At 42.1% G+C, this 23,783-nt stretch overlaps 2 protein-coding genes across 3 annotated transcripts in view; one reads left to right on the top strand and one right to left on the bottom strand.

Moving 5' to 3' along the window:
* The window catches only part of LOC137634989 (putative ATPase N2B), a 34,963-nt gene extending 32,853 nt beyond the window's left edge, over positions 1 to 2,110 (top strand). The window contains exon 9 of the mRNA XM_068367590.1: positions 1,782 to 2,110. Within this exon, the coding sequence (XP_068223691.1) occupies positions 1,782 to 2,036 (255 nt within the window). The 3' untranslated portion in view covers positions 2,037 to 2,110. The remainder of the gene's footprint in view (positions 1 to 1,781) is intronic.
* A 5,573-nt stretch (positions 2,111 to 7,683) lies between these two features.
* The window catches only part of CstF64 (cleavage stimulation factor subunit 2 CstF64), a 64,921-nt gene continuing 48,821 nt past the window's right edge, over positions 7,684 to 23,783 (bottom strand). Inside the window, exons 8-11 of one of the 2 annotated variants that reach the window (XR_011042574.1) lie at positions 16,040 to 16,266; positions 14,772 to 14,908; positions 10,123 to 10,289; positions 7,684 to 9,810 (exon numbers count right to left, since the gene is read on the bottom strand). Coding sequence is in view for 1 of the 2 variants with exons in the window: in XM_068367353.1 (XP_068223454.1) it covers positions 10,173 to 10,289; positions 14,772 to 14,908; positions 16,040 to 16,266 (481 nt within the window). In the remaining variant the exon portion in view is untranslated. Of the gene's footprint in view, positions 10,290 to 14,771; positions 14,909 to 16,039; positions 16,267 to 23,783 lie in introns of both variants that reach the window. The other variant, XM_068367353.1, reaches the window with a different exon arrangement.

The following is a 23,783-nucleotide window of genomic DNA, read 5'->3' as shown; positions in this document are numbered from 1 at the left end:
TCCAAGAGAATGAGACCAACCTGACCTCTCTATGACAAAAATTAAGGCTGTTAGAGCAATTTAAAAAAAATATACTGCAAAATGTGCTGGGAAAAAAATAACCCCCTGGGGGTTAAGGGTTGGAAATTTCCAAATAGCCTGGGGGTAAAAGGGTTAACTGGTTGTCATCTTGCTTTAATCCCGATCTGTAACAAATTTTACCGTTCCCTCTCCTTTCTCTCCCATCTCCCCCTTCTCTGCGATGCCTAGTACACCCAATAGGTGGTGTCACTAGGCCACACCACAGGCCTATTAATCCCAAAAACTTCATATAATTGTTGTCAGCCACACCATGTAGACTGGACTGTTCTGCTGGACTAATTTAAGATTTTGATTATGGGTAATCTGGTACATAGTAGAATTTGAAAGAGTTGAAAGGTATGTCTTTGTCTACTTTTAACAAAAGTATGTACCAAATTGATTTGAGAAACAGGAAAAATTAAATGGATACTACAAGAATGAGTGATTGAATCAAGTAAATTGATAACGAACTGGAACTGTTGATGATTCAATAGGGTACTGTAGTTGGTTAGTGGTATGTGGTAATTAGGGGAAACTATGCCCATCACCTGTCATAGACTGCTTAGGGTTACTGCCTACCAAAACCAAAAGATTGTTGACCGATTTCACTCACAATAAGATCAGGAAGTATTTCTTAACGTCAATGTAAATGTAAAAAATCAGTAGATTATCTTGAGAGCCAAAGTTAAGCTGATAGGTTGTCAGATATCTCTTTCTCGAAGAATAGCATTGGCTAGGTTCTTTTGTTTCTATTCTGTGAACATTGGGTAATTGCAAATTCTAACTAGAATATATGGTATATTTTAACAAGGTTAGATATGATACTTGGTGTTACCATAACATAAACAGTTTCAAGAGACTAGCAAAGTAGTATTTTATTTCTACAACTTTTTTTAGTTTTATAACTTACCAGGCATAGGTTTTCTTTTACATATATTCTTAATCAGAGGTACAGTAAGTACAGTAATCTACTTTACAGTATTATCTAAAACTTAAACATAGTTTCCTGTAGAATATCCTGTTCTACCTACCCTTTACCCTTAAGGTTCATTGTTAAGCAGTTTCAGATGAAGGAATAATGAGCCAGTTTGAGGCATGACTGATCCCTGAGGAATGGTGGCCATGCACCCCTCAAGTAAGAACCAGGTCTGCTTCTTACTTTCTCAGTAACGGATGCAAGGCATGGCACTTGTTAAATCGTTTTTCCATCCCCAGTCTTGGTTACAACAAATGATACATTGCAAGTATAAATACTTGTGTGTGTTCTTACAATTCTTAACCATACCTAAGTGTTGTGAATATTTACTGGTCATAGTCAGGTTTTTGCATTGGAAGTGGCTTGATTAGTTCAATAGAGAGAGGTTTTACTAGAATGTATGTGTCTTTTAGGAGTTGCATTACTAGAATTAATCTTGACAGGGGTAACAGTTTTACATATAGAAGAGCCCTTTGGGATTTGCATTAGAAAAATTGGCATTATGGTACATTTTATATCTAATTTGCTCTTGAAATACTGTCAGATTTACACCATTGTAGGTCATTTATTAAATTGAAATTTATCTACAGGTACTCTAGACAACACTATTAATATTCGTTGATGCACAATTGACAGTTTCATAAAATTGCCACTGTAAAGTAAGCGAATACTTTGCTGGAATGTTGTTGAAGACCAGTAACTGTGTTCATACGTGGATTGAAGTACTTTTACTTGTATTTTTCAGGTACGATTAGTCTGCACAAGTGATGTCCCTCACACTCAGATTTTCCAAGGAGAAGATGGCCACTCAGAGTTTGTTGATAAAGATAGCCTCATGCTAATGGACGACTTGGGTTTGAAGGAAAAACAAAAGGAGACGAAGACTATTAGCATATTTACAGGAGAAGAGGAGATGTTTGCCTTCGAACGAACTGTATCCAGATTGACTCAGATGATGACCAGTGATTATTGGCAAGAATATAACAAACAGATGAGATGAATAAATAGATTTATTTATTTATTTTATTTTCAGATTATGTACAGTATATATAAATAATATTTATGAATTTCAAAGATTTTTATATATAAAATGACATTATCCTTCGAAATATTAAATATTTTATCTTACATAAATTTTTTTAATGTTAAACCTGTTTTTGCCTGTTAAAATGTCCAACTTGGTTATTTAGTATTTTTTTTTTTTTTTTCAGAAATCCATTAATCATACTTTGCCCATAGCAATAGTCTATTTTTCTCTGATGCACATAGTAAAATATCCCCCGCCCAAAAACGAAAAATCATCCAGTGGATTCCTTTACAGTTTGTGGTTGCAGCAGTATCAACACATTTTAGGTTTTGATCAACAGGGTGTTTGCCCTGTCGTGCCACCACTTCAGAAATTCCTTCGTCTCCGGGAACACCGGGACTATCTTGTGCAGGGAGTCCCCCTGGTTCCAGAGCTCCTTCAGGTTCCATTGAATGCCCCCAAGTTTGAGCCTTCCCTGGGGGGACCAACTTCTCCAATGACACGAGGTGGCCTATCAATCTTTGCCAGTCCTTGGCTCTCCTGGGCTGGCCCGTTAGGAAGGGCCGAAGTATCTGATCTAGGTTGTCTGGCATCTCCGAGGAGGGGAAGGCTCTCGCCAACTGGGAGTCTAGAACCATCCCTAGGTAGGTCATCCTGGGGGAGGGTATCACCTGTGACTTTTCCAGGTTGATGGTGATACCCAAGACACCGCAGAAGCTTCGCGCCTTGCTCCCTCAGAGGGAGCCCTCAGTGCTCCCTCTGAGTCTGAAAGCAACAACCAGTCGTCTAGGTACCAAATCAGGCAGATGCCCTGTTCGTGTGCCCAGGCTGAGACTGTTACAAAGACCATCGTGAAGACCTGAGGAGCTGTCGACAGTCCGAAGAAGAGGGTTCTGAATTGTAACGTCTGGGTACCCCATTTTACTCTTAGGAACTTCCTGCTGGAGGCGTGGACAGGGATCTGGAAGTAGGCGTCCTTGAGATCTATGGACATCATGAAGTCCTCTTCTCTCAAGGTCGCCAAGACCGACTTCGGGGTGTCCATTTTGAAATCAGTCTTTCACACGAACTTGTTGAAGGCCGAGAGATCTAAGAGTCTGCTGTAGAACCCCGGTCCTGGATTCTTGACTGGCTCTACCGCCCCTTTGGCGAGCATGGCCGATACTTCCTCCTGCAATGCAGTTATTCTCAAGGGGTCCTTGGGCGCCAAACACTCCGTCTGTTGGTCCGGGATCAGAGGGGGCGGTTCCGCTAGGAAGGGCAACCTGTACCCTTCAGTACTGCTACGGTCCACGGGTCCGCTCCGTGGTCCCGCCAACCTTGCCAAGAGTGTTTGAGGCATCCCCCTACCTGAGGCTTCGGCAGGATTAGGAGGCCTCCCTTCCTATCTCCTTCTAGAGGCGCGACTGGAAGGTCCTCTCCTGGAGTTAGAATAGGTTGGCCTGAAGTTCGACTGTGGGGCTGAAGTACCCCTACGGGAGGGCAGCGAGGTCTGGTGCCAAGACACCGACGGGGAGTCCCTTTTAGGCTGGACCAGCGAAGCGCGGGATGGGTGAGGGACATCTGAAGAGGATCTCCTGTGGGCTGGTCGTCTTGCCGGTGGGGGTCTGGGATCTCCCGCTTCCTTAAGCTTCCTGACCCTCTCCATAGTCTCCTCTACTGCCTTCAGGGGGAACACCGACTCGCCCCACAGAGGTGAGTTCCTCAAGGCTCTCGCCTCTCGGTCGGGTAATCTCCTAACCAGCTTGCTCAGGACTGTGTCCCTCTTCCGCAGGACCCAGTTGGCTGCTTGAGAGAGGGACTGGTATGAGAGGAACTTGAGCTCTTTCCCACCCGAACTAATCAGTTCCCTCAGCAAGGACTGATTCTTGGGGACGGAGATGTCGTGAGATGCCTGGAATCCCACCAACGTGCAGGCCCACCAGTCCAACCATGAAGACACGTAAACTAGATCCAGGGCCATATCCTCCATCATGGAGATTTCCGCCGGGGAAAAACACACCGGAGCGGAGGATGCCCTATCTTCAGGCGCTCCTTGGTTCAGGATAGCAATCGCTGGCTCAACCGTACAGGAACCTCCATGGCGCCCGTCCGGGAGATAAAAGCGTTTCTGCGTTTTAAGTCCCTGGAGGAGTTCGGAGGCGCTCTGATTCCTGAGGGCGTCCGCCTGGCTGGCTATGAACCTATCTATGTGGGCCATACCCAGCTTAACGTCCCTCGCCAGGGGAAGAGCCAGAGAAGGCTTTTGCTGCACTGGATTTTCTACTAGCCAGGCTTGTTCTGCCGAGGGTTTCGGCTCATCCAACCTATGATGCCGCCTGATGAGGTCTAAGACCTTCCTATACGTGGAGACTTCGTCCGTCGAGCATTCTCCCCCTTCTACGAGGCCTTTGGCTATCTGGTCCTCTGCCTGAGCAGCCACGTCGATGACGGAGGGTTCCGCGTGAGGGGGAGGCATCTTCCTCTCGTGCCGAGTCATTGGCGGGTCGACTTGCTGAGCGGGCGGCTTCGCTGGGACGGGAGTAGCCGTCATAGGTCTACTCCCTCCTGCGGAGTTCCATGGAGCTGCAGGCTTCCCCATGCCAGCTGGCTGGTTCTGTCGTTCAGGGAAGGCCGTCGAAGGGGCGGAGGCCGGGACAAAGCTGCTAGGCCGAAGGGGCGGCTCTCCGCTGGGCGGATGAAGCTGGAACCTTCGCGGACTTATGCTTATCAACCGAGACCTGGTGCGACGACCTCCGTCGTTGATCGGGTCTGCTGGAGGAGCCGTGCTGCGAGGATGGTGAAGGAGCATTTGGGAGCCAGCCAGAGGTACTCGGGGCTGCTGAAGCTCCTAGGAGGTGGCTACGGGGGATGGTGACTCGCACCCATTCACCTTTCGACGAACGGCTCCTCGTGTGCTTTCTCCTGGGAGATCTGGAACGGGACCTCTCCCGTCTCTTCCTCGAGTCCTTCGGGCCTACGTCCTCCAAGGAGAAAGAGTCCTACCCAAAGGAGGAGACCGATGACTGGTAGGAACGCGAATCTGCTAAGTCGTCCGAAGCGTCTCGAGTTGTTGGTGGATCTTCGTGCCGGTCCGCTGGCGAAGAAGGTTGAAGAAAGACGGGCAGGAGCGTTGCCGACGGTGCCGGGGGAGAGCGAGGCACCTTGCAGGTGTCGAACTCCTCCTCCAGTCTCATGGGCGACCTGAAGGGCGTCCTCGGCGGCACCTATGCAACGGGGTCTGAACTCTGTGAATCTTCCTTCTCGGCGTCTCCCACGGTCACTGACGTACCTGAAACACAGACCCAAGATGCGGGGGGAAGAGGCCGTAGCGGGCTTCCCCCACATCGGGTCGTCGGTAGAAACGGGCCCTGCTGGCACCAGGACCTCGTCTCCCGAACACACTCCCGTCCCTCCCTCAGGACCCCCACTTGCCTGAACCAACACAATATCCCCACCAACAGACATCACAGACTCCTGGGGAAGAGCAATGTGCCGCTTCCCCGCAACGGACTTACCTCGTCCCCTACTCTGGGTAGGGGAAGGCGGCAGAGAATTCCTCTCCGAAGAGGCATCAGGCGATGCTAGGGGCGAGGCAATGCTGGACTTCTTCGGCGATCTCTTGGTAGCCTTCTTCTTAGTGCCGTAGCGCACGCACTGGATTTCGTTCCAGGACTCACACTCCGGACACGTAGCTGTAGTTGAACAAACCCTGCCCCTACACGACGAACACAAAGAGTGGGGGTCGACTTCCGGCTTGGAGAGAAAGGCCCCACAAGATTTACCGGCCATAGGCCCAGGGCAACGGCGGGGATGCTCCATAACGAAACACTAAAGCACCAATCGACACAGGGACACAGAGGGAAAGGAAGGATAAGGTAAGGTTTGAACACGAGGGGACCACGTGGGTACCGCATGAGACACAAAGGGTCGCACTGGGTGAAGAGAGCGCGGCGAGATGTAATCACGTCGCGACCAGAAAATTTACTGGAGGTCGAGACCTGAGCGAGCACGCTCTCTGACCCCGGGTCGCCCCATGGCGTGTATTCCTCCACCAGAGGTTCCCCCACATAGAAAACGGAGATAGGGTAAACTACACAAAATTCTGGTCGGTTGGAAGGAGATCCCAGATACTCCTAAGAAAGTAGTTCGAGGTAAGTACTCCGTGTTGGAACAAATCTTACACTTCAGGGGTAACTTTACACATGCTTTACTGTACAGAAAATTTTATTCCTACAATTTGATTTCATGTAAATGAAATGCACAAATACAAAAACTACAGTAAGGTATTTTACATAATGTTGAAGATAATGATGATACAACTTAAATCTTAAAAGTTATGATACAGCTGCATTAGATATAAGAAGGCATTCAATAAGAAAAAAGTTAACAGTATACACTTAAATTTACACAAAATATATTTCATCTCAAAGAATATGCCTGTTTAACATTTGTTTCACACTTACAAACCTATATTTACTAGTGCCATATGTACAGGATAGGGGAGATAACAAAGTACACTTGCTTTGCTTTGCCTGCAGTTCAAAAATATATGCAAACTGAAGGAAATGGAAGATTACTGCAATCAACTGTACATGGTTCGTGTTTTGAAAGAAAAAAATAGTATTTCCAGGACTAATATATTAATTTCAGGCAAAACCAATTGCTACTTACTAGCACATGAATAAATACTTCAGAGGATGTGATACTTATGATCTTAACTTTATTTTCATCAATGAGATTATCAAGTTATTGTTTACTATTTTGTTCAAACCTATTCTCTCTATCTGGACTTGAACATTTTTTCCTGAAAATGTATGAAAACTAAATGAACAAGGTCACAGGACTTGTTTCACTACTTTGCCTTCCATCTTGCTAGATCTGGACAGAGTGAACCGATGTTTAAGAATCTGCTCGTTATGACCATCATGAACAAAATTTTAGGAAATTTTCTCTTGCCTAACATATTTATAGATACTGTATCTGTTACAATCTCTCCTAAAAGAAATTGGCCGTGTTTAAACGTTACATAAATGAGGACCCAACGCAATATTTCTCCTTGGCTGTAAATATAATCTTTGGTATTATCTCCCATAAACTCTCCAACTTGGTTTTTACATAATTGTAATGTACAGTATACTGTACTACTTTGATATGACTGAATGACATCATCATCACTATCTCAATCAAAGAATCACTTAGAAAAAAAAAAAAAAAACATTCTCTGCAATTTCAATTTGCCCAGTGTTTAAAATATCCTTCATGCATGAAGAGGTTATAACATAGTTCCTTTCTATTTACAGACAACCACTTGCTTGAACGATACACTCTCAGCTACTGCTACCCACTTTCCCACTTCACAAAATTTCTCCAGACATTCAGGGAACGAGGAGCAACAGCTATAAGACATGTCCAGTGATCACGAGAGGAGAGCTATATGACATATCAAGATAACTAAGGAGAGACAGCTGTATAACAAAATTCTTCTTAATTGTTCGAAAAATTTAGACCCTGGCAGAACAGGCTTTACATTTCTTCAAGTAACAATTAAATTTATAATTAAATGTTCTAACTACAGAGTGGAAGATGCAATTATCAGGCAATTCACCAAATACATATGGAAATGAATCCTTGAAAACATTCTTTAAATGAGCCAAAACTGAACCTGAAGCTTTCAGCTAGAATGCTAAACACAAACCACTGTTGCATTATCTCACTGCAACAACTATTTCTGTCCACAGGCCGACATGGTGAGCTTTCAGATAAAAAGAGAGGAACCTGGAAACAAAAAAAGGATAATACATGTCCTCTATTCACAAAGTCAATTTACTGCAGGGCAGACTTGTGACATTTCCAGAAATCTACAACCTGAGTACTCAAAAATGGGTAGCTCTTTTGTAACTAATGTCCTACAGGTTTCTTCCAGATATAATTCATTTAGAGAAAGGAATGAAGGAAACACCACAAAGGAAAGGAACTACTATCATGAACTGAAAGCCAAAACAATACGATTCACTCGACTCAAAATGCTGTGTCCTCCTCGCATAAATTGATCTGCCAATATAAGCATTGTGTGCACATAAATTTCTAGCAGAAATTATAATAATTTTATCAGAAGAGCAAATTAATCCATCCAAAGCATCATACTAGCCTTCCTATTCAAAGAAACACATCAAATACAGTATACTGTATCATACAAAAATAATCGTTTTCACCTTGTCTGTCAAAACAATGAAAAGTACAAATAGAATACTGTACACACAAAAAGCAAATATTGATGAGACAAATTATATCTAGCAAAAAGTAATGCACTTGGAAATGTTGGTAACTCAAGGAATTAAGATGTAATAGGCCTACAAAACGCCTGAAAAAAATAAAAATTAATGGAACATCCATTTACTGTTTTTACACAAAGCTGATACCAACATCAAAGAAAAATATTGAGAACCATATTAGCATACAACAGGAGCAAAATACTAACAAAAACATTCATATATATATAAATAAACTTGAACACATTCTGACTTTCATAAGATAAAAAACTGAAGGGAAATATTAAAGATAGAAATGTTCACTAAATGAAACACTGCATAAGATGAATGTTCTAGCAAGTGGACCAGATGACTTCCTTATCTTTCCCATTATGAGCGCTTGTTGTAAGGATTAACAAAAACCTTGGTTCACTTATAACTAAGCATGATGGCACTAGTAAAGTCATCAGGCTTGTACTTTGTATAAATAAATACTGTACCTGGCTTATACCTAACTAATAATCTAAGTATGGGCTCCCAAATAGACAAAGTCTATAAGGCTATCTTAAAAATTCTATCTTCAACTAACCTCAGGTATCAAGCATTTAAAAGTAAGTGGCAAAGCCTGTGACACTTAACCGAGTGGCCTTTAAAGCCTCAATCCAGACAACACCAAATATAAATTCTAGTTCTACACTTGCATTACCTGATAGTACAAAGGCAACTATGAACAAAATTCTAGATTACATTTTTAAAAACAAAAATACAAAAAATATATGAAAATCAATCAAGTAAAAGAATACAACCCCATACTCCCTCTAAGAGATTAATTGTAAACATCAACATACAAAAGTAGGAACTGAAATATAGCACATGAAACCAAGGTAGCATATAAGTATTTTTGTATAAAAGTTCTCCTATATAGTGCTAAAGATTTAAGGTATATTAAATAGTATCTCTTTCTCTTTTGAGTTGAAAAATATCTTCACATTTTTGTCACCAGTATATTTTATACTCCATCTGAACAGCAAAGTCAGAGCAAGTTAATAAATCTAGAAATCGTAAAAGAAACTGAATCCATAAACAACAATAGACTAAATTAAAGTGCAAGCAGCCACTGGGACAGTTCCCCATGAGCAAAAACAAACTTTCTGGAAACTAAATTGAGAGCAATTGGAATTTCCAGTGATGACTATAAACTCGTATAAGGAAAAATGGAAAAAAAAAAATCAGTAAACGAGAAAAGTATGAAATGAACTACTGTATCTTATTAAAAGTTATATATGAATCATTATGTACATACTTCTGATAAGGTGTCTTACTCTAAAATGAAAAATAAGTTACTAACATAACATTCAGAAAAGCTAATAAGAAATAAGCAAATATATCTAAATAAACTGGGTGCTAATCATTTACTTTTATAAGACACATGTCATAATACCCAATGAAAAGACATACTTTCTCTAACAGGGATAGCCTTTCTCAGAGATAATAAAAAAAAAATTTGCTGGTCACCTCTGAAATCCAAGAAAAGAATTAGGTCCTTAACTGTAATGGCAAATAAATTCATATCAGCACAAAAATCCTTTTCAAAACTAATGAAACAAGATAATAAAAAAGTATTTGAAATTGCTTTGAACAATTTTTAAGTAACATCTTTAACATGCTGTATAAACATATCTTCCCAAAGCAAGAAACCTTGCAAAAACAAACCAAAACACTAAAGCTTACTTAAATATAACACTATCTGTACCTAAAACCTACTGAGTTACAATTGAATTCAATTTTATACCTTAATTTAACAAAATTTTCATAGTGTGTTTACATACTTTGTGTGCAAGAAATAGAACAATATGCTCTCCTAGAGCCTCGTAAAGGCCTAGTGCTGTGAACGCTGTATCTGTTCCTTAAGCTGAATGATGGAAGATCGTTGTTCCGGAGGCAACATTTGTATCTGCTCATCAGAAAGCTGCAACACTTGCATAATTAAATTAGCCTGTAAAGAGAAAATTTTTAAGTTTCAGGATTGACATTAGCAACAATTATGTATACCCTAATATGCATCGGTTAAATAATTCATGGTTGACATGAGTCTTTTTATAGTTTATTGATGTTGTTACTATTTTTAACATATTTTATTAAGTGTTAATTATTTCTCATATCATTTATTTATTTCCTTTCCTCACTGAGCTATTTTTCCCTGTTGGAGCCCTGGGGCTTATAGCATCTTGCTTTTCCAAGTAGAGTTGTAGCTTAGCTAATAATAATAATAATAATAATAATAATAATAATGATAATAATAATAATAATAATAATGGAATTAACACAGTAGAGAACCTAAACAATGGCTTACCCTCCTAGTAAAAATAAAAAATCATAATCTTATTTTTATATTTTCTTTTTATCCTCTATTATCCTGGGAGGAACATAGAGAGGAGACGTCCCCTTTTGTTTCATTTGTTTAATGGCGGCTAACCCCCAAAATTGGGGGAAGTGCCTTGGTATATGTATGTATTATTTTATTTTATTTATTTTTTTATTTTATATTGTATACATATAAGAAGTTACTTTTTGACGTAAATCATTTACAGTACATTATTATTTCATTTTATGAAAATAATGTTTATTGCTTTGTTTATGCTAATCTTAAATAATGGTCATTTTGAATATCAGTGCATGGTATATGTCTGTGTTAGAAGAAGAAGCAGAAATACATCACTTCTATGAACCTCCCCTGAAGATAATATTGCTTCTTCTCCAGAAGCTCGTTTTAGCAATTTACCGCTAAATTCTTATTACATACATACATACATATACCAAGGCACTTCCCCCAACTTTTGGGGGTAGCCGACATCGAGCAAATGAAACGGATAAGGGGACCTCTCCTCTCTACGTTCCTCCCAGCCTGAAAAGGGACTCAACCAAGTTTGGCTGGTACTGCTAGGGGTGCCACAGCCCACCCTCTCCCGTTATCTACCACAGACACCATAGACACATGCCCCTAGTAAATTAATGAAACATGCTATCCGTTACTGACAAGCAACAAAGTGCCAGGGGCTCTTTGTTATTTCAATTAATGTCAACATCAGTCAACCTCGACGTACATCTCTTCCAGATTGTGGTAAGTTTTATTGCATTTCAAGTTGTTTTCCTGGATTTGATAGTAATTACAGAGATTTAAATTAGCAATGTGAGGAGTGAGATGAACTCACCATTCCTCAAATGGAAATTATGTTTCAAGTTTAAAAGCTAATGAAACTTGCTTTTAGTTCAAGAGGAAATCCAGAGACTAGGCTAGTTATTTATAGAAGGGATGATGACAAATATGACATGCCAGCACTGTTTTCTGATACATACACAACCAGCCAAGTTTTGATAGTGATGGGCATCAAAGCTCTCAACGTATTAACTTCTTTTGTTTAATCTCAAAAGCCCAGTGGGTCGTTGCCTGTAGGCAGTAATGTAATTCTGACCTTAGCTGCTCGGTTGCTTATCCTAACATGACTTCCTCAGTCAGGTGTGTAGTAACAATGTTCCAATCATTAAGGGTCCTGAATTTTCCCTGCGCCTTAAAGAGTCGAGGTCCTCTCGCAGAGCTTCATATTCTTTTTTAATATTATTACTAGCTGAGCAACAAACCTAGTTGGAAAAGCAGGATGCTATAAGCTCAAGGGCTCCAAGGAAAAATAGCCCAGTGATGAAAGGAAATAAATAAACTAGCTGAAAGTAATAAACAATCACGCTGTTCAACATAAAAATATTTGCTGCAAGTTTTAACTTTTGAAGTTCTACCGATTCAACTACCAGATTACGAAGATCATTCCACAACTTGGTCACAGCTGGAACAAAACTTCTAGAATACTGCGTAGTATTGAGCCTCATGATGGAGAAGGTCTGACGATTAGAATTAACTGTATACCTAGTATTAAGAACAGGATGATACTATCCAGTAAAGGATGGTCAGAATTATGAAAAATCTTATGCAACATGCATAACAAACTAATTGAACGATGATGCCAGGAGTAAGAAATGTGAAATTTATTACTTTACATTCTTCTGCTGCTAAACCTCAACATTCCTGAATTCCTATTCCCTATACTAGACCGCTAGATTGTGAGGCAGAAGATAATAGCTGGTACAGTAAAAGTGCGGGTGACCTGCATGTGGGAGTTGGCACTGGGGCTGGCGGAGAAATTGCAGGAACCACGGCACGAACAATGACAGTCTTGCTTCTAAGCCTATAGTTAAAGGTAACCCTGAAATTTCCTGCGACCCCAATATTGTCAGAAGGATGATACGGGTTCGTTTCATCTAAGTCATAGGACCAGTTGTGGCCTGCATGAATGCTTTCACGCGTTCTCGTACCTAAAAGAATGTGTCGTGTAAGGTGGGAACGCGAGCATATGCTGTATGCACTGCAAGTGCATGAGGTGAGTGTTCCTTCAGGAGTTCCACCAGACTGGTTAGTAAGCACACTGCAGCACCTACAAGCCCTTTCTTCCAAACCAGTCGTGCCTTGCTCGTCACCATCCAAGCATACTCATCCTCGCGAGGGCTACGGCGTTTAGCATGAGGGACAGGCTGTTTGCAAACCATAAGAGAAAACCCTCGTAAATGTTCGTGCTCCAGTGCATACAGCATATGCTTGCATTCCCACTTTACACAACACGATTCTTTTAGGTACGAGAATGTGTGAAAGCATTCATGCAGGCCACAACTGGTCCTATGACTTCATGATCACCAGTTAGATGAAACGAACCCGTATCATCCTTCTGACAATATCGGGGTATCAGGAAATTTCAGGGTTACCTTTAACCCTAGGCTTAGGAGCAAGACTGTCATCGTTCGTGCCGCGGTTTCTGCAATTTCTCCGCCAGCCCCAGTGCCAACTCCCACATGCAGATCATCTGCACATTTACTGTACCAGCCTGCCTCAAAATCTAGCTGCCTAGAATAAGGACAGAAGAGCCTAGCTCCAGGGAAGATCACTCAAGCGAGGATGCATCCTTCACATCTGCGAAAGACTCCACCAAAGCCCCCTAAGGGTCAGCAAGGTGAGGATTGCAAGAATCCTCTTGCTGAGTGAACTCGGCATGCATGCTCACACGGGGGGGGGATTTAGCACACTAGGCTCAAACTTAGCAGAGAACCAGCCTGCAGAACCTCAGGTGAAAGAGGAATTGTGGAGGAAGTTTACATTAGAGGCAAAAGACCGGTTGGATGAACCTCCCTTCTGCTGTCTAGGGATGGGGATGGGGATGGGCCAAACCAAACCTCTGCGGAGGCAGATGTGCACTTCCACTGTGCCACTAGCTTCAACACCTCCAAAAGCCTATCCTTTGTGGGGGAACCCGAAAGCCCCAGGAAAGGCCACAGCCAATACCTTAGGCAAGGAAGACTCACTTCAAGGGCAAGCAGCCGCTGCTTCGCTAAGGGAAGCAATGCGGTCTTCCTTAGAAAGTTGTCCAGGGGAAGCCAAATAGAAAGAGGCAGGTGGGAGAGGAGTAGCTTCGGGACAAGGATGTCAGGACTTCTTTGTCTTCGAGGATGAACTTGAGGGAAATGAATCCCTCCTAGACTTCTTCTTGATTCAACTGTGCTGTCCCCATCGGGAGGATGGCAACACCCGATACACTCAGCAAGGAGAAGCCTCCGTGCAGGAGTGTTGTCTGCATGAAGGGCAAAGAAGGTAAGGATCTGTCCTGTCTCCTTACCAGACATAAAGGTACTGCAAGAGCAACCCGATACGCCAGGACCAACCCGCATGACTTACAGTCCTCAAACCAGAAAATAGCTATTACAGCCAGTTGAATAAGGAATTCCGATAAAAAGACGTGACCGTTTTCATTCAACCGTAGCCAAATCAAAAGTGAGCTCAGTTGCAGTGTGAGTGAGTGAGCAGGTGGGCAGAGTTACCCTCGCCAAACTAGCAGAGGGTTGTCGACACCTAGCATCAAAGTTTTTATGGTTAAACCAGCTTGAATTGAATCCTTTCTCTTACATAAAGAATGAGGGTTTGTATTTGTGCAGGAACAAATAAATATCTATATATTACGTTTTTAATAGTTATAGAGCTTCATGTCTAGTTTTTTAGATGAAAAGGCCCACTCAACACTAGTAAACACTGTGGCTTATAAAGATTAAAGAAAGTCTAATGCACTGTAATTCATTAAAGTGAAAAAAAATAACGTGCAACTATTACAAAATCACAAAGTACATACAGTACAACCAAAACAGTCGAAAGACATTGAGTATATCCGCAGACCTGTTTTTCAAGGAACATTCAGCCCTTCCTGCCACATGAACCACAACTTTGACAGCTTTTAAACAAAAGTAGGTAAATCTATAATAAGTACACGGACAATTATGACTACAAATACACTGAACAACTTGTCCATGTAATATTTTACAGAATACAAGAACCTAAATTGTTATTATGAACTAAATAAAATAGTAACCAAAGGAAGAGTCTGCTTACCTTTTCTTGATCTTGTCCAGCAAGGCTTGCTGTAAGACTACTGCTTGGAGGGGGAGGAACACCTGAGGGTGGAGGAGGAACACCTCGAGGAGGAGGTTGAGAAGGTCCACCACCAATAGGGGGAGGAGGATTGGCACCTGAAAATTAAACATTAAAATGGCATATTAATCATAAAAATTAATAAGGATTAATTACTGCCCACAATCTTCTCTTCATCACTCATATATCAACCGCCACCATCTGAGGGAGACAACCATAAGCACTCTCATCACCATCAGAAACATTTTTAAGCAAGCTCTTTACGAGTTTAGTCCATTTAACCATCATAAACTACCAAAATATATTTCTAATATCATATAGCACTTTCTTTAACTATTACACACTGTAAGATGCAGTTATGTGATTATCTCTGAGCCTAAATCAACCTTGGATAGATTCGGCAAATTAATTACCTGCAGTAACCTTCCTTGCTGGCATGACAGCAATTATCATTTTTATTAGTAAAAAAAAATATGCAAATAAAATCAAATAATACAAGTAAGTCTAGATTTAAGCTGTCCTTCATAATTTCTTTTTCCTTTCTTTTGTGAGAAAGCATATAATCAAATTTAATTATATATATGTGAGAGAGAGAGAGAGAGAGAGAGAGAGAGAGAGAGAGAGAGAGAGAGAGAGAGAGAGAGAGAGAGAGAGAGAGAGAGAGTGTGTGTGTGTGTGTGTGTGTGTGTGTGTGTGTGTGTGTGTGTGTGTGTGTGTGTGTGTGTGTGTGTGTGTGTGTGTGTGTGTGTGTGTGTGTGTGTGTAGTTCATTATGAGATCAAATGCATAGTTTTCTTTAGGTTTCTTTCACCAACATACATCCACAAATTTTTCACCACAATTCCCAAAATAGTGATGTTGATTCTATTCTTTAACTCTCGGTTATTAGACATAATACCGCATAGTTAAAACCGTTTTTTATTTCATGTAAAATACAGTTCACCTAAATAAAAATATGAAAAATGTTTGGTCCATATTAGACAATTATTTTTATGGGAAAATTTGGTTTCATATACGTGCTTTTGGCATACGAGGCTGTTTTCATAAACTAATAAATGGGAATAACAAAAGTTGACTGTACATAACTTAATTTATACCTTTATATTCAATGTATCTTAAAAATCATATACCTGTAGCATTAAACTTTACCGTTCCTAGCTTACTTAAACATCACATTTTGTGAAGTCAGTGAATTCATAAGAACAGAAAAGCAAGTACGAAAAATATTACCACTTCTGAAGTCTTTGTCTTGAGGGAATGGTGGTCTTCCCCCCCGGGGATCTCTGCTTTCTGAATTAGGATTATTTCGGAAGTCCATATCACGCTCACTACGAGAATCTCTTTCTCTTTCATTTCCCCCTCTTGGATCCCGAGCATCTCGCTGATCACGGCCATCACCTCTTGGGTCGCGACTATCACGGGGATCACGGTATCCTCTTGGTTCTCTTTCCCGTTCCCTGGAATACAAATCGCTTAGTTAAAAAAAAAATTCAAAATAGTTTAACCCTTTTACCCCCAAAGGACGTACTGGTACGTTTCACAAAACTCATCCCTTTACCCCCCATGGATGTACCGGTACGTCCTTGCAAAAAAATGCTATAAAAATTTTTTTTTTAATATTTTTGATAAATTTTTGAAAAAAATTCAGGCCTTTTCCAAGAGAATGAGACTAACCTGACCTCTCTATGACAAAATTTAAGGCTGTCAGAACAATTTAAAAAATATATACTGCAAAATGTGCTGGGGAAAAAATAACCCCTTGGGGGTTAAGGGTTGGAAATTTCCAAAAAGCCTGGGGGTAAAAGGGTTAAAACTAGGTTATCCACATTCCTTATCATGAGAAACTTTATAACAGTGCTTCACTATATGGGATTAGATTTAAAAAGAAATCTTTCCTTTCCCTTCCTTTCCATCCCACTCATCTTCCTGAATTTTCATTAAGGCTAAGTCTTCTCCTATCACCTTTTTCCCCGACTTCCTGGGCCTTCGTACAGGTCTTTATTCAGCTACCTGCACGTCTACTCTTTTTCTGATGGGCTGTTCCACATACTTTCTCATCAATATCAAAACCATACTAATCTTTAAGTCTTCAACTTTAATTTCAACTTCTGAATGCTATACCTAACCACCAATTCCTTGTTTGTAATATGATCTCTCCACCATACTCAAGCTATGAATCTTTACTCGCTATGCTTTTGGTTACATCTTATAAAAACCTCTTCAATTTTTGTGGCCATATCTCTGTTGCATGGATTACAGTAAGCCTAAAGCACTCATTATATCTTTGCTCTCTACAATAAGGAAGCAATAATACCAATGTCCATTTCATCCATCCTGATACTACATTACTGCTTACTGCTCTTTCAATTCCTGTTTCATAGTTCAGTGTCTCTCCAACGTAACAGAAATAGCCTAAAATATTCTAATACCTACCCACCTATTAATTCTTTTAATATCCTTAAATGCTCTAACTGTATTATACATTAATGCACCTAAGATCTCTTACTCCATGTAGATATTGTAAATCCAAAGCACTTCTTGTAACACCACCTGTTACAATTGGTACACAGTAAAGCATTCACTCCTCTACCTCTTACACAACCACCAAATGGCCATTTCTCAGATAGTAGTTTTTCCTTTATTCCCTTTCTAATCGCCATTAGCTTCACTTTGCTTACATTAACTTCCAGTCCTCTCTTCTCAATTCCACTTGGCAGCTCCCGCTGTTAACAATTTCATCCTGCATACAGCAGTTCTCAAGATGTCCCTTTTCTGTACTTTGTAACTTCCTCTATTGGTATGATAATCAACAAAGAGGTGTGCTCATCCTTGATGTTAAAAGCAATTTTCACCAATGTTAGCAAGCATACATAAAAAATTTAACACCAATGCAAGCAACAATTTTTAGCATAATCTTTATCCTACTGTACTGTATTAATAAATCTCATGGTTCATTACAAAATTGTAAGCTTTTAAAACACCTTGCGGACATATTGTTTTTAGGCTTTCTTACACTAGCCCTAAATACTTGAAAATTATTATCTTTTAGAATGTATAACACATGAAACTTTTCTATTTTACAAATTTGAACTTTTCATTTCAATAAAACCAGCTTTCCAGAAAACAACCTACATTCATTGCTACTTCCTTTCTCCCTATTTTTATTCCTGGATTAAAAATCAAAACATGTTCATAAATAGAAATTGAAAAGTTTTATCTTTTTATCAATAATTTTTTGAAGTATTAACCCTTTTACCCCCAAAAAACGTACTGGTACGTTTCCTAAAACACATCCCTTTACCCCCATGGACGTACCGGTACGTCCTTGCAAAAAACTGGTATTTACAATTTTTATTGCATAATTTTATAATTTTTTCAGAAACTTCAGGCATTTTCCAAGAGAATGAGACCAGCCTGACCTCTCTATGACGAAAAATGTTATTTTCATTAGTAAAATAAATTTTTGAATATACTTACCCGATAATCATGTAGCTGTCAACTCCGTTGCCCGACAGAATTCTACGGAAGGGATACGCCAGCGATCGCTATACAAGAGGGGGGTGTACTCACAAGCGCCACCTGTGGCCAGGTACTGCAGTACTTCTTGTTGACACCACTTCAATTTTTCCTCGGTCCACTGGTTCTATGGGGAGGAAGGGTGGGTCAATTAAATCATGATTATCGGGTAAGTATATTCAAAAATTTATTTTACTAATGAAAATAACATTTTTCAATATTAAACTTACCCGATAATCATGTAGCTGATTCACACCCAGGGAGGTGGGTGAAAACCAGTGTACATGTATATCAAGAAGCTAAGTATCCCGTATTTCATATTATCAGTTATTCAAAATAACAATGAAATTACAAGTACCTGGTAATGAAGTCGACTTGAGCCATTACTCTGCCTTAAATAAGTTCGTCTTCCTTACTGAGCGCAGCGTTCCTCTTAGGAGGCTGAACAACTCTAAGGTGCTGAAGTATCAAGGGCTGCAACCCATACTAAAGGACCTCATCACAACCTTTAACCTCGGCGCTTCTCAAGAAAGAATTGACCACCCGCCAAATCAACAAGGATGTGGAAGGCTTCTTAGCCGACCGTACAACCCATAAAAAGTATTCAAGAGAAAGGTTAAAAGGTTATGGGATTATGGGAATGTAGTGGCTGAGCCCTCGCCTACTACTGCATTCGTTGCTACGAATGGTCCCAGGGTGTAGCAGTACTCGTAAAGAGACTGGACATCTTTGAGATAGAATGATGCGAACACTGACTTGCTTCTCCAATAGGTTGCATCCATAACACTCTGCAGAGAATGGCTCTGTTTGAAGGCCACTGAAGTAGCCACAGCTCCCACTTCATGTGTCCTTACCTTCAGCAAAGCAAGGTCTTCTTCCTTCAGATGAGAATGTGCTTCCCTAATCAGAAGCCTGAATAGTAAGAAACTGAGTTCTTAGAACTTGGAAAAGAAGGTTTCTTGATAGCACACCATAAGGCTTCTGATTGTCCTCGTAAAGGTTAAGACCTTTTTAGATAGTACCTAAGAGCTCTAACTGGGCAAAGTACTCTCTCCAGTTCATTCCCCACCAAGTTGGACAGGCTTGGGATCTCGAACGACTTAGGCCAAGGACGTGAAGGAAGCTCGTTTAGCAAAAACCGAGCTGCAAGGAACATGTAGCCGTTTCAGATGTGAAAACAATGATCCTGCTGAAGGCATGGATCTCACTTACTCTTTTAGCTGTTGTCAAGCACACGAGGAAAAGAGTTTTTAATGTGAGGTCCTAAAAAGAGGCTGATTGGAGAGGTTCAAATCTTGATGACATAAGGAACCTTAGGACCACGTCTAGATTCCAGCCTGGAGTGGACAACCGACGTTCCTTTGAGGTCTCAAAAGACCTAGGGAGGTCCTGTAGATCTTTGTTGGTGGAAAGATCCAAGCCTCTGTGGCGGAAAACCGCTGCCAACATACTTCTGTAACCCTTGATCGTAGGAGCTGAAAGGGATCTTACTTTCCTTAGATATAACAGGAAGTCAGCAATCTGGGTTACAGTGGTACTGGTTGAGGAAACTGCATTGGTCTTGTACCAGCTACGGAAGACTTCCCCTTGAGACTGATAGATTCTGAGAGTGGATGTTCTCCTTGCTTTGGCAATCGCTCTGGCTGCCTCCTTCGAAAAGCCCCTAGCTCTTGAGAGTCTTTCGAAAGTCTGAAGGCAGTCAGACGAAGAGCTTGGAGGTTTGGGTGTACCTTCTTTACGTGAGGTAGACGTAGAAGGTTCACTCCTAGAGGAAGAGTCCTGGGAATGTCGACCAGCCATTGCAGTACCTCTAAGAACCATTCTCTCGCGGGCCAGAGCGGAGCCAACCAACGTCAGCCGTGTCCCTTTGCGAGAGGAGAACTTCTGAAGTACCCTGTTGACAATCTTGAACGGCGGGAATGCATACAGGTCGAGATGGAACCAATCCAGCAGAAAAGCATCCACGTGAACTGCTGCTGGGTCTGGAATCGGAGAACAATACAACAGGAGTCTCTAGGTTATCGAGGTAGCGAACAGATCTATGGTTGGCTGACCCCACAGGGCCCAAAGTCTGCTGCAAACATTCTTGTGAAGGGTCCACTCTGTGGGGATGACCTGACCCTTCCGGCTGAGGTGATCTGCCATGACATTCATACCGCCCTGAATGAACCTCGTTACCAGCGTGAGCTTTCGATCTTTAGACCAGATGAGGAGGTCCCTTGCGATCTAGAACAACTTCACGAAAGAGTCCCTCCCTGCTTGAAGATGTAAGCCAGGGCTGTGGTGTTGTCAGAGTCCACCTCCACCACTTTGTTAAGCTGGAGGGACTTGAAGTTTATCAAGGCCAGAAGAACCACCAACAACTCCTTGCAATTGATGTGAAGTGTCCTTTGCTCCTGATTCCATGTTCCCGAGCATTCCTGTCCGTCCAAAGTCGCACCCCAGCCCGTGTCTGATGCGTCCGAGAGGAGACGGCGGTCGGGTTTCTGAACAGCCAAAGGTAGACTTCCTTGAGAAGAAAGCTGTTCTTACACCACGCGAGAGAAGACCTCCTCTCTTCGGAAACAGGAACTGAGACCGTCTCTAGCGTCATGTCCTTTATCCAGTGAGCAGCTAGATGATACTGAAGGGGGGGAGGAGGAGTCTCCCTAACACGATGAACAGGGCCAGCGATGAAAGTGTCCCTGTTAGACTCATCCACTACCTGACTGAGCATCGGTTCCTTCTCAGCATGCTCTGGATGCATTCTAGGGCTTGGAAGATCCTTGGGGCCGACGGAAAAGCCCGAAAAGCTCGACTCTGAAGATCCATACCCAGGGAGACAATGGTCTGGGATGGGACGAGCTGAGACTCCTCAAAATTGACCAGGAGGCCCAGTTCCTTGGTCAGATCCATAGTCCATCTGAGAATCTCCAGACAGCGACGACTTGTGGGAGCTCTTAAAAGCCAGTCGTCTGACGGAGCCGGACACAAGATCATGGTACTGCTGCACAGTCTGTGAACTGTCAACCATGGGGAAGCGAGGAAGTACAGTGACAACCCGAAGCTGTCTAGACTGTCTGGGTCGTACAGACAACTCCTTATCGGGTTGCTGAGGTTGCCGCACTGCGTCACAACAAGTCACTTCTGCTGGTTGTTGAACGTCTTCCCAGTGACACACTGACTCCGTAAACAAAAAATCCTCTAACAAGGACTAAGCTTGGACTGCATGTCTTGCAACACAGCTCAAGGTCTATGGGAGCAGGTGTGGTAACAGACGGGGTTAGCGACTGAAGTGGAACCATTACCTTCCCTGGAAGCATGTTATGCTTAAATAAAAGTCCATAGGAGGCTACGCAGCTAAAGGCTCCTCTCCAAATGACCGAGTCCTCAAGGGAATATCAGAAGGAGGGAGAAAAGCACTTTCTCATCTACAGGGACCATATCCGAGAAAAGCTAAGTTCTCTCAGTGAGGGTTTCACTGGTGCAAAAGCAGCAGACTAGAAGGCAACGTTATGAAACTGCTTGACAGTCTAGTGAGTTGGCAACAACCAAAGATGTGTGACTGAGAAGCATGCGGTAAGGTATGCAGAGCATGTTGTATGCAGAGCATGCTGTATGCAGAGCATGCTGTATGTAGAGCATGCTGTAAGGTAAGCAGAACGTGTTGCATGGCGTGTAACATTTCTCAGAAATTCCATGACCAGTGCTAGAGTGAGTAATATCGCATTACTGTCTATTGAACGTGCACGTGCCGAGGGAATTGATTTAGACTGTTTTGTTGATGAATTTGATAGCCGGCATGATAATCGTACTATAATCTACTTCACCTCAGGAAAGGGAAACTCGCCCTGTTGGCAACACTGCATTACTTCATGCATGCTTGCATGGGGTTTTAATATCAACATAATATTTACCTTACATTCATAACTCATGATTCATTTTTGTTTTGAAGATATTTTTGCCATATTTTGCGATTTGTTAAAAATATATTGCAAGGAATACATATATATTTATATTAAGTAATACAAATAACCTCCATTATCATAATGTTTGTGTAGGCATACATGTATATGATTACAAATGCAAGTTATGAAAGTAATGAGGTGTTATTATTGTCATTTGTTATTTCCAAGTTGAATGGGAAGAGGCTCAAGTTGAGGAGAAAGTGGCAGATGCATGCGTTGAGGTGGCTGACTCATAGCATGAGGTTGCTGCCTCAAGAGTTGCGCTTGCTGTAAGGGTTGCGGATGCGCAGTAGCAGGTTCCTGAGGAACGAGTTGAGGTTCCTGAGGTGTGAGCTGCGAGAGTTGAGGTAGCGGCTGCGCAGAACGCAGTTCTTGTCTCGCGAGTTGAGGTTCCTGAGGTGCTAGCCTAAGGAGTTGTGGTCGCTGCAGCGAGTGCTGAGGTGGCTGCCTCATTGATGGAAGAGGTTGTCGTACCTCAAGAGATTGTTGCCTCGCTGGTGGAACCGCAAGCGGAAGCGGAGGAAGTAAGGCATAAGATTCCTGCTCCCATTGCTGAGGTTGCCTTAAGGAAGGCGGAGGTTGCTGCACACCGCTGGTAACTGGCAACTCAGTACGCGGTAAGGTATCCTGAGGAACCTCAACATCGTACGCCTGGCAGACTGGACTGCGGTGAGGCGGAGCGATCGCAGGAGGAGGTGTAACCTTCTCCGCCTGACACTCACGCATTAAGACCGCAAGCTGTGACTGCATGGACTGCAGCAAAGTCATCTTGGGGTCGGCAGACGCTAAGGTCTGCTGAGGCAAAGCCTTAACAGAAGATGAGGTCTGTTGCGGCATCACCTTACCTCTCTTAGGAGGTGTGCAGTCACCTGATGACTGCGGAGAGTCAGAGCTAACCCAATGACTGCATCCGGGTTGTTGAACTCTAGAGGTCTGGACTTTACGTTTAAGAGGTCTTGAGACCTGAGTCCAGCGTTTTCTCCCCGAAATTTCTTCTGCAGACGAGTAAAATAAGGGCTCAATCGTCTGCGGGTGGGAGTGACGGTCTCTGTAAGACACGCCCCAACCACCGAGGATACTTCTGTGCGCCGATCAAGGCCTGCCGAACCCTTTTGCCCTTCGACATTGCTTCTCCCCTGGGCTTGGGAGCTTGCAAGAGGTCCCGGACTGGGAGGACGACTGGCACGCACAGAAGTACCCTCACGCACAACACTGACACACTTTGCGCTAATCACTTATCACTTTTGAATTTCTGTTTGCACTTATTTCACTGAACTCGAAACTTTAAGTGGTTTGTACCTGAAACACGCAATTCTATCCTTCCTTAAAAGTTAGTAATTGCGAAAACAGAATTACAATGTAACAGAAAAATCTAATGAAAGATAAATAATTCAGTGGCTGGAAAGAGACTAAACACTAGATCAAATAAACTACGTTTAAAATCTCTCACCGCATAAAGCTTGAGAACAAGAATAAACTCTAGAAACGTTTACCTTCTTCCCCTAAAGAGA

This window comes from Palaemon carinicauda, chromosome 45 (genome assembly GCF_036898095.1).
Source record: "Palaemon carinicauda isolate YSFRI2023 chromosome 45, ASM3689809v2, whole genome shotgun sequence".
NCBI classification, from domain to species: Eukaryota; Metazoa; Arthropoda; class Malacostraca; order Decapoda; family Palaemonidae; genus Palaemon; species Palaemon carinicauda.
Note: the sequence above shows the minus strand (reverse complement) of the source record. Positions and strands in the feature narration are given on the sequence as shown.